General features: G+C 36.3%; 1 protein-coding gene across 3 annotated transcripts; it reads left to right on the top strand.

Annotated features, from left to right (window-relative positions):
* Positions 1-319: 319 nt before the first annotated feature.
* On the top strand, positions 320-11,007 carry LOC122303501 (crossover junction endonuclease EME1B-like). Of its 3 annotated transcripts, XR_006240748.1 has the most exons (13): positions 320-771; positions 985-1,140; positions 1,302-1,375; positions 2,515-2,697; positions 2,768-2,921; positions 3,061-3,170; positions 3,864-4,039; positions 5,150-5,213; positions 5,316-5,434; positions 6,434-6,523; positions 9,428-9,542; positions 10,539-10,786; positions 10,905-11,007. XR_006240748.1 is itself a non-coding variant. In XM_043115309.1 (12 exons), the coding sequence occupies exons 1-12, from the start codon at positions 333-335 to the stop codon at positions 10,716-10,718; spliced, it is 1,860 nt and encodes a 619-aa protein (XP_042971243.1). In that variant the 5' UTR covers positions 320-332; the 3' UTR covers positions 10,719-11,007. The 3 variants fall into 3 exon arrangements, 2 of the variants coding, with proteins under 2 accessions (XP_042971243.1, XP_042971244.1); XM_043115309.1 differs by having other exon boundaries at positions 10,539-11,007; XM_043115310.1 differs by having other exon boundaries at positions 321-771; positions 2,518-2,697; positions 10,539-11,007.
* Positions 11,008-11,294: the final 287 nt, after the last annotated feature.

The following is an 11,294-nucleotide window of genomic DNA, read 5'->3' on the forward strand; positions in this document are numbered from 1 at the left end:
GAGAGAGAGAGAGAGAGAGAGAGAGAGAATGAAATTGAGTTATTCCATAAGGTAGGTGACATTAGAAGATAAATAAAGCTCATACGTGGTGTGATTTTATTGGCTAGTATAAAATTGAATATTACACATTACCGGTTGTGAGCTTTTCTCAAAATGATAAGGTTAAAACATATTAATTTTGGGTACCGAAACAAAAGTGAAGCTACTAGAATGTATACCGAAACAATGTTTTCAGGCCCATGGGCCTAATTGCATTACAGCATCACTTTGTTAAAACCTAATCCCTGAATAGAAATATCCTCCAAGCGAACCTGGAAATCCCACGTATCCTCATGCAAACGCTCGTAACCAAACAGGCCCCTCTGCTCAAACAATCCCGCGCTTATTCGAAGAAAGAAACGGAACCCAGTACTACCACTGCCTCGCTCTCCTCGATTTGCTTCCCTATAGTTCCTCCCAAAATGTTCCGGCCAATCCTTCTCTCCGACGACGACGACGAAGAAGATTTAGACGACCAAAATGCGCTCTCAACCCCAGTGCATTTCCCCTCCAAGAAACAACGCCGAACAGAATCTGAGCCTAATCTAAACCCTCCGGCTCTGGTACTTCTCGACGATCCAACCCCGCAGAAGCCGGGTCCCAAATCCACCCCCTCCTTCGTCCCCGATACCCCTATGTCCGCCCCAAATTCCGATGTAGTGATCGTCAAATGCACAACTGGCTCATCGGGTTCCCAGATTAGGGTTTCAGATTCTGAGAAGAAGTTCTCAGGTTAGTTCGATTCATTTCTTAATTGTATGATTGCTAGAAAATCCTCAATTTTTTGTTATCTGGTTCTTTCCAAACTCCCTCTTTTTTTTGTTTTGGTTTTTTGGGAGTTATGTGGAGATTATTTAATCTAACTTTGAATGTTAAGAGATTTGTGTGTATCTTTAGATTAATATAATGTTGGGCTGGTTTTGGATTTGTTTGCTTGTTTCTCAGGAATCTGTGGGTTGATATGCTTGGAGTCCGACAATGAGTCTGAACATGGTTCTGGAAGGGAAAAGTGCAAGGACACCGAAACAACGGTCAGCGATTTTGACCTGGCGATGGACTTGGATTGGAGTTCTAGGTCTTTTGAATCAACGAGTTCTCTAGGCATGCTAATGTCTAATCCGTATAAGATTTATTTATTTTTTAAAATTTAAATAATGATTTTTTTTTCATGCTGCCCGAAATTCTCAGCTATGGTTTTTGGCAAATAAAAATGGTGAGATTTGCTCGTATTTCATTAATGGACCTATGGCGGATGCTTTCAGGGATTGATAATTCAAAGCAAATGACTAGGGAAGGTTCTTTGCATTTGACTGCTCTGCGAGATGATGCTAATCAGGTACTTCTTAATGCATGGTGGTCTGATATTTTTTCTATTTTCTTGTAAATATATTTTTAGTTTGTTGGAGGTTGAATTTAAGTTGTCTCTTTGGGTTTGTCAATTCTTATGCTGGAGTCTTAACTTTAGGTTGTCTATATGCAACCTAGTGCATAATCTTTAAAATCTAAGCTTGGTTTTTTGGCGGTGAGCTTTCTGTTACATAAGTAAAAACAATTCAAAAAGTTTGTGTTAAAATATGCAAGTAGGGTAGCATAATGGAATGTATTGACCAGTAAAATGTTCTCATGCAACATTTTATACCCGCCTATATACTTTTTCGGTTTTGGTAACGTTGGCTAAATTATGTGGTACTCTACTGAAGGATAATAATCATCATTTGTTTAATTTTAGATTCGTTGGAATATACCAAAATTCATATTTGGTGGTGTTTTTTATGCCAATGGCAAGCAATTACAAATTTAAAATTATATAATGAATTCCAGGAGATGTGTTACTGCTCACAAGCTTATCATCCATTAGCAGCTTAAATTTCACATCTTCCCTTACTTTTCCATCATTGCTTTGCATCCTTGTATAGAAGAAATGGGATGGAGAAAAATGAACATCAAATGGGTGCTACATAGGTTCCTCCATGTCTAAATAAATCTTATAATTGCATTTACTTGCCCGAGGAGTCTCAACTGCAGCATCGCACTGCCAATAACTCCACAGAATGCTTGAAGTTTGTTTGGGAGGAAGAGATACTTGTGTTGATCATTTTGTTAGTCATGGCATCTTTGATGCTGGCACTTGCTGACAAGAAATGGATTGATGAAGAATTTCAATGCGACAATTGGTATACTTCTTTTGGCTGGGGTAAAGTGTATGAAACATCTAAGAAGAAATTATGGGATGGAGATATTTTACCCATGTATGCTTGTGGTTTGAGAAACAGTATTAAAATTTCATAGTTTTGCATACTTGAAGCCTAAGATCATATGTTTTGAATTTCTATGGAATATTATGTTTCCTACCCCACTTGCTCACTAATCTGTTCATTATGATGCCAATTTAAATTTCTCTAAATGGTTGGTGGACCACCAATATGTTGGATGCCACTTTACTGAGTGCATTTAATGACTTCAATAAATGATTAGCAGGTACTCGATTCTTTCAACAAAGAAACTGTTAACATGGAGCAGATGAATGAGATTATAAGTCAGAAAGGAACTGAAATTGATGCTGGGAAGAAAAAGGCTATGGACAGAGCTGCTGGAAGGAAGAAGATGGCGAAGGAGGAAAGAGCTCGCTTAATGGAAGAGAAGAAACAGAAGAAGGAAGTAAGTTTGAATGATGTGAATTAGTATATTTATCCAGTGGACAAGTAGCTGATTGAATTCCATAATTCAGCAAGAGAAGTTGCAAAAAGCAGCACAGAAGGCTGAGGCTGCAGAGTTGAAAAAAATGCAGAAAGAAAAGAAAAAGTGGGAAAAAGGGAAGCTTGCATCAAAATCCATTGTAGCTGAAATTGATGCGAAAGTTGTAGAACTGGGGTCAGTTGGAGGCAAGTTTTTTTGTTGTTATTTTTCCTTTACCATTTAAAATTGAATCTCCATATTCTTCTCTCATAGATACCATGTTAAACAGTTCATATGTCTGTTAATTTTAAACCTCCTGAGCTGAGTTTTACCTCCTTACTTCAGGGCATCTGCTTACGAGGTTTGCTGAAAAAGGGCTTACCTACCGTATAACTTCCAACCCAATTGAAAGATCGATTGTGTGGACAATGACTGTTCCAGAACATTTATCACAGGTACAGTTTGTCTAGAAATTCTTAGAGAGAGGAGACAGTACTAAATTCTTAGCAGAATTCTTGACAAGGAACAGAGACTCTTAAGATTTTCCTTTGTTTAATCCTCCCTTCCCTTTCATCTCTTTAGATTGAACAAACCACATTATGGGCTCATGGCAAGTTAAAATCGTGTTTGGGCTGTAGCTTTTCAAAGAGAAAACTACTTTACCTACTTGAGCTGAAACAGGCAGCCATGGGTCACAAGCCACAAGAAGTTAGAATTGCAGGTGACATCTAGCTTTCCAAAGAGTAAAATTAGAAAACTAGAAAAATGTCCTCTTAGTTTCCTGAAGTATGCTTCAATTCCTATTATATGCTAGCAATATGTCAACCAAGGGGGCAGCAATATGGATTTTATTTAGTTGAATCCACAACCAGCTTGGTAATTAAATGATGTCTTCATTTAGCAAAAAGAAAAGAAATGATTGAGAGAAAGAGAGAACTTGTGTAGGATACTGGATAGTGATTAAGAAATCTAATTTTAAGGTTTTAAAAGAAAACAGTGACTAGTCACTAGTGACAGATATTTAAACTGTCAATGCTGAGCGTGAAATCTGGTTTTAAGGTTTTATATTCCCTTGTTACATTACACCTATAACCTACATGTTATTACTTTTGCCTTTTTTGACATATAATTATTTTCGTCTATTACAGCTTTCTTCTAATGGTATAGAGATTCCATACGTATTGCTAGTACATGAGGCAGATGAATTCTGTAATCTTGTTATCAATGAAGCTCTTCATGACCATGTTTCCCGTGTCCGAAGTCATTACCCATCTTACACAATTTGCTACGTCGCCAATAGATTAATGGCATATATTAATAAAAGGTGCGACTGAGTTCTACTCTCATGCAGCAGGTCATTCCTTTGTTCTTTTATCTCCAATAGTATGATAAAGTAGTGTATTAGTGGGATTTTGCATCTTCTAGCCATTTAATGATGATCAGTTTTTTGAAGACAAGAGGTAGCGTGGTGCATCATACGCAATGTTTATTTTATATGACCTATAATAGAATAGTGGTATAGTGGTTTGCATGGAAAGGTCATGATATTGAAAATATACGCTACCCTTATCCAAAAAAGAAATTACACTAGTTTTACCAGTGTTGTGCTCATTGCTTGGAACTTCATATGATGGAAATAAAAGTGAGAAAATTTGTTATTTTATGTCACCATTTATTTGTTCTCATGAATCTTCTATCTTCATGAATACTTATAAAACAAAAAAAACTCTATATTCATTAATGGTAGAGAAATGTTTCTAATCAAGTTCTGATTGAAATCTTTGTAAGATTTTATCCTATATCTATTTCCTTGGGATGACTATATACATATATAAAAAAAAAAAAAAAAGAATTCTTTGGGATGACTTGAAAACATGTAATGTAGATGCATCACTTACACTATTTTATTTTTTTGCCCTGTTCAATTATGGTTCTTTTTCCTCTTTTCTTATTTTTATAATCTATTTCATTGTCTTTTCACCTGCCAATAAGAGCAAGCTATTCTTAAAAGGGAAATATTTTAGCAACAAAAGGATTACAGATAGAAAAGTTTAAACCACAAACTGATGTGGTTTGATATGGTACGTCAGATTATAAAGTTACTTTTACTATAAAGTAGATCTAACAGATTCCTTGATAGTGTAATTATTTTGTGTTTGTAGCGGTTCTTTTCTTAAAATTCATTTGCCCTTATCTGTGTCCAAGTTCACCTTGTGTACTTGGGCTTTGCCTACTTTTATGAATACAAGACCTTGATTACTGATAAAAAAAAATAATTTCAATTAAAGATGCAGCAATTACTGAATTGTGATGCACCTGGGGCCGTATAATCCGACTGCAGTGCATTTCTTTATTTTTTGGGTTTACTATATTGCAATTTTTGCTCCTGGGTTATGCTTGATAACGTTGTAACTCTGGTTGTACAATACATTAGGGAACAGGAACAGTATAAGAACCCGTCGAATAATAATGGCTGGAGACGTCCACCAGTTGAAGAGGTTGAATTGATACTCAAGTTTTAAAGGACTATTCTAGCTTTTCATATATCTTTTCACACGTGTCATTATTTATTTATTCAGTTATCCAAAATTGTGATACAGGTGCTGGCAAAATTAACCACTCATTTCATTAAAGTACATTCCAGGCAATGTGTGGATGAAGCTGAACTAGCAGAACATGTTGTTGGTTTGACCTCCAGCCTGGCATCCTGCCAATTCAGGTACTGAGTGCCTGTATGGATCTTTTGTGTTGCATTCGGAAATATATTACCTATATAATTTCTTAAACATCTTTGTATTCTATTGTGCCTCCTCATTATTTCATTTTATTTTCAATTTCATTGACCTATCCCAACCTTTCACATACTAAAAGGCATTTCATTGTATCTTTCTTACTTATAAAAAATAAAAAATGAAAGAAATTTCATTGTATTGTCTTTATTACCACAACTAACCCACTTGATTTTTTGACATCAAGATTTTCGTTTTTTTAAAAGTTGAAGGTGAAAGGTTTCCTACCATTTATGATTACTAATTCAATAGAGAGAAAAACAAATACTTTTCATCTTATAGTGGTTATTGATTTCCTATTACTTGTCTCTTTGGCTTTCCCACCACTTAATTCTTCTGTCATTTTATTATTACTTTCTCAATAAAGAAAAATATACTATTCATCTTATTGTAGCTATCGACTCTTTGTTACTTACCTCTTTGGCTTCTTCACCAATTAATTTTGATGTTTATTGAGACATAAAAATAGTCATTCCTCAAGATTTTTAGAATATTCGCTCACATTGCTCCTGTCAATGACCTGTTATTAAGTAAAAGCAAGGATATCCATTCTTGTCAGTTTTTAATTGGGACCATAATAAGCATCAGTACAAGAGTACCTAACTTTGTATTGGTCAATGACCAGTTATTAAGTAAAAGCAAGGATATCTATTCTTGTCAGTTTTAATTGGGACCATAATAAGCATCAGCACAAGAGTACCTAACTTTGTATTGGGATAAGATTAACAATTGTTTAGTTATTTCTTATTTTCTGCATAGACTTATCATGTAAACTGGTGGATTAGTAAATCTATTTATTGATAAGTCTGTAAGAATCGCCAGCTCCATGCTATAGTTTGAACATTCTTGATCCCATTATATTCATATTTATGATTGACTAATCTCTCTCTCTCTCTCTCTCTCTCTACTTCTACTTCAATAAACTTCAGAAAGAAGTTGACGCGCCTATCTGTTAATGCCAATGGGTCCCTGATTCCCAAGGATGCCGTTGATAAGAATCTAATCAAAAAGAGCTTATGGTAAGTCTTTCTCCAAATTGTATTGATCGTTTATTTATTCCAACAAATTCGGGGTTAGTACATCAAATGTTAAAAATTATTAATTTCGCTAGTGAATTTTAATTTTAATTTTACTAATGGTTTGATAGTCAATGCACTTACCTTTGGGTTGTCATTGTCCAAAAATTTCCATAGAGAAATTTTGATAGGTAATTTCCAGAGTTTTTTATTTTTTATTTTTTTTATTGGCACCGGGTTCAAGGAACAACATCCCGACTAATCCCGAGGGTGCACAGACACTCGCCAAGGAGTTTCCCGCAAGTGCATCTCGGGTAATTCAAGAAGAAAATCTTTCAATCCGATGGCCTCTAGAGATTGTTTGCACCCAAGGAGATTTGAACCTTAGACTTGGGGGAAGCATACCCCAAGCGCAAGGCCTTTACCACTTGAGCCATCCCCTAGGGCTTTCCATAGAGAAATAACAAAGTGCTAACATGCCCCTTATTGAAAACTAAGGCAAGAAGCGTGTCATGGATTTATATTAAACTATAACCAAGTTGTTTGACCAAAGTAAGAACAGTAGTCCTAGGAGAAGCTGTAGATTGAATATTTCACTGCCTTCTAAAACCACTTTATATATTACCCAACTTGCTTGGAATAGGAGGTTTGAGAGGCAAGGGAGTTGTGTCCAGTGGAAAGATTTTTTATGCCTTTTCGTTGTGTATATGTGGCAATGGAAAAGTTATTTGTCTAAAGGTGTGAGCTCCTAATGCATAATCCCAAGCTTTTATATTGAGATCAGTTTGATACTTGATACTTCCACTCCTATTTTCGTTTTGTTTTTATTTTTTTATAGTTGGATGGTTCAGATTTTGAATGTGAATTTTCTTTTTGGTGGGTTTCTGATATACCTCTAGTGTACTTGAGTTATATGCTTTTTTGCTTTTGTTAAATGTTAGTATTCATTAAAAAATTCTTTCAAAACCACTTACTCTCCATTGTTAGGATTTATTTTCATTAGTATGTTGCCAAGTTGGACACCTTATTGAATATTAGATGCCAAAAAACTTGTGTTTGTATCGTAGTTCTTTGGTGGCTATGACCTGTTGATGGAAGCCTCAATCTCACTCACTTGTATTTGGCATGTTGGGTGATTAGATCTCGGGTTTTTTGCTTGTTGGTTGGCTAGATCTATGGTTACCTCAAGGCAACACAAAGATTCAAATTGGTTTGTTGGTGAAAATCAAGATTAGCTCGGGCTAGTACTTAACTCTCAAAGATTTTGAAGAGAAAATTCTCATTCCTTGAATAAAGGCATAACAATAATGAATAAACAATGCAATAGCCGAAAATATAAATAGAAAAACCCTAGGGTTAGCGCCACCTTGCCTCCCCTCTCTACCCTTAACCTAGATCTAGATCTAGATCTCAAGCTTAGATCCACTTCTAAGTTCAAGGAATCCTAAGTTTAAATAAACAACATCTAATGTCTAAAATAAAGGAAATAAACTAGGAATTAAACATAAATATATTAAAAAAATAAATAAATCTCTAAATAAAAGGAACATGGCCGGCCACCACTATGAATGGCGCCCCACCCCTAAATTTTAGGAACTTGTCATGTTGTCATCCAACCCCTAAAATCAAGGAATTGGCCAACACATAAAACTCCTCTAGTTGTACTTGTCTTGGATGCCCATCGCCTCACCACCTGAGCTATGCATGCAACCCTGCTAGCCTCGGCACGCCTAGCCCTCCTAGTGGCATTGTGAATGGCTCTTCTTGCATCTCCATCACCTGTATGCACCTTTGGGGCAAAGGGTAAATGTGGCACCCTATCTAGCGTTTGCTTGTTAATATTATTGAATATGCCTTATGGGTGTGGAGGATATCTTTCATGATATGGAGGTTTAGGCTCCATTTGTTTCAGCCTAATGTGTTTTCCTAAAATAGTTCTTCACATTTTTATGCTAGTGCAGCTGAGAAAATGCTAGTCAACAGAATAAATTTATGTGTTCAGCCAAAAATACTAATGGGAAACAATGACTATGCTTCAGCCAAGTGGAAGTCATTTTTCAGACTTAAGAAACAATGGACTCCTTTCTTTTTCTCTCTCGTCTCTCGCCACTGCCACAAACTATTGCCTCTCATCATGGATGAGCTCAGCACAAAGCCCAATAATTTTTCTTCAACTTTCAGCGTCATCAATGAATCTTTCTGGAAAGCAGTCAAACTCAAATGGTTCTACGGTTGAGTTGGATCTCAGCCACATGAGCCTTCCCTTGTCAATTTGAGGCTTTCCTAGGCTCGGTCCTCTCTCTCTGTCGTCAAAAATCCTGCTCCTATCCTTTTTAAGCCGTCTTAAACCCAAATCTGGTGATTCTCAATGAAAACTGCAGGTTCTCCAAATGTGATCCGGTGCATCACCTCTACATCATTAGGATTTTTATTTTGGGAGGCACGTGGAGCTGAATCCCAAGTTGCTGTTTTTTTTTTTTTTTTTTTTTTTTTTTATTCATTTGTATGAAGGTGAGATTTCTAGGTTTAAATGTTAGTGGTAAAGGAGAGGAATGTCCCTTGTAGAATGGTAACTTTTTAATATGCTTTTCAAAAATAAAAATTTGTAATTAGATTGATAGAGGGGTTTTCATTGAATAGATGTAATATGTATGGTGTGTATTCATGATGCCTGTGCCTGGTTCATACTGTGGTTTGTGAATCTGTGATCCGCCGCCTGAAATAGAAAATTGAAACTTATTGTGTTGCAAAAGGATGTGGGCGCTCTAGGAAGAACTGTTATTATTCTGGGGGTCTAATCATTCCTTTATGCACTTTTAATTTGCTTATACCATATATTTTCATGCCTTCATTTATTTTATATGCAAGACTCAACTGATTGTGTTTCTGATTTTGCTGTGAACACAGGTTGAAAGCATTGATATCAATTCCAAAGGTACAACCACGATTTGCTCTTTCTATTTCGAAGAAGTACCCCACCATGAAATCCCTGTTAAGTGTCTACATGGACCCAAGTAAATCGGTATGTATTGGCACAACTTTTTATTTCCAATTGTTTCTGAGCCCTCGATGCAACAGTATGATCTGTAGGCTCATGTAACAATGTTCCATATTGGTGCCTTTTTGTCATCCCCTGGAAATAAAATTACATTTTGCTACCTAGTTGCTAAATATACTATGCACCTAAAATAATAAAATGTATACTAAAGATCTTGAAGAAGGAAATGGGACTAATTGTTCTAAGGCTGTTAGCAGAACTTCGATCAATCTCATTGCGTTGGAGTAGAATTGTGGTATTGAGAAATGCAGTTACTGTACATTGCATGTATTAGAATTATGTATGGCAAAGCTGTACAGGATATCTAAACGAGACCTTTGTGTTCTGACATTTTATTTCCAAAATTATGTATGTCAGCATGCTTATATCTTAACCTCTAGAATAGATAGATTGTCTATTTGAGGAAGAGCTAAATAAGATATGAATAGAGGACTAATCGTCTATTTCTATTTTTACATTAGTGAAAACTTCCATGTTCTTGACAATAATCAATGGAATAGAAAAGATATAGAAATATAAGTGTGTCAATGCAATGATGTCTCTCCATATTTCTCAGAGTTGGGGGCATATATACATCTAACTATCTAGGTAGTGTCATGTTAACTGCTGGGGGTTGGCTCAAGTGGTAAAGGCCTTGGGCTTTGGGGTATATTCCCCCAGGTCTAAGGTTTCTTCTTGAGTGCAAACAATCTTTAAGGGCCATCGGACTGGGGGATATGCTCCTTGGATTACCTGATGTGCACTTGCAGGAAACTCTTTTTTGAGGGCCTGTGCACCCTTGGGATTAGTCGGGATGCTGTTTCCGAACACCTGGTGCCAATAAAAAAAAGTATAGTGCCATATATGCACGAGTACTCATTATGTTTCTGTTAGGGGAATGAATTCTTCTTTTTTCATAATTGTAACTTCTGTACTGCTGGTTACCGAGAAGATGAGTACCCTTAAACCCCCAAATGGCAGGTGCATGAAAAGGAATTTCTTCTCAAGGACTTGACAACAGAAGGGCTGCTTGGTGAGGACAGAAGACTAGGCGAGGTTTGTTCGAAGAGAGTGTACAGAATACTTATGGCACAAAGCGGAAGCATCAGAACTGATGATGTTGAGCACGGTGCTGATTTCTTCAGATGTCAATCATCTTAAATTCTCTGCATTGTATTCTTCGCCAGTCCTCTACATATAAATATATATATATATATATATAAGCAGAGGTTTGTACATCCCTCTTCTTTTCTATCATCTGCAATTTCTCTGCCATGAATCTTTCTTGTTAGCAACTTTGATAAATTCCTAGAATTCTAAAGACAGGTGACCCTTTTGATGTTGCAGCTGGAAGGCGTAGCCCTCAGCCTTATTAGATAGGCCTGATGACAAGCTGATGTAAATCAAACTTATTACTAGTATATATGAAAATTGTACTTTTACATGGCAATCGGGTACACACTTTAATCTCAAAGCCTAATTCAAGTATTTAACAATACCTCCCAAGATGGTGTTAAAAACCTTCACTTGTGTGTGCTAAGAAGTGAAAAACAATCTTTGTGATTACTCTTATTGGCAAAGTGTGCCACTCAACAAAAGTTGAGTGGAGTGTAGATCGTTGGGTGGACAGCTGCCGCAAACAAGCATGCGGGGACCGGGGAGTAGGAAGAGTTCCTCCTCCCTGTGGGGAGAGACTTTTGTTTTTTCATTTTAAAGTTTTTTCGTTTTGTTTAAAAG

This window comes from Carya illinoinensis, chromosome 3 (assembly GCF_018687715.1).
Source record: "Carya illinoinensis cultivar Pawnee chromosome 3, C.illinoinensisPawnee_v1, whole genome shotgun sequence".
NCBI lineage: Eukaryota > Viridiplantae > Streptophyta > Magnoliopsida > Fagales > Juglandaceae > Carya > Carya illinoinensis.

Coding starts and splice junctions, on each gene's coding strand:
- LOC122303501 (XM_043115309.1), top strand. CDS start 333: ATGCAAACGCTCGTAACCAAACAGGCCCCTCTGCTCAAACAATCCCGC. Junction 2,698..2,767: donor AGAAGAAACAGAAGAAGGAA/GTAAGTTTGAAT, acceptor TCCATAATTCAG/CAAGAGAAGTTGCAAAAAGC. Junction 5,214..5,315: donor GACGTCCACCAGTTGAAGAG/GTTGAATTGATA, acceptor ATTGTGATACAG/GTGCTGGCAAAATTAACCAC.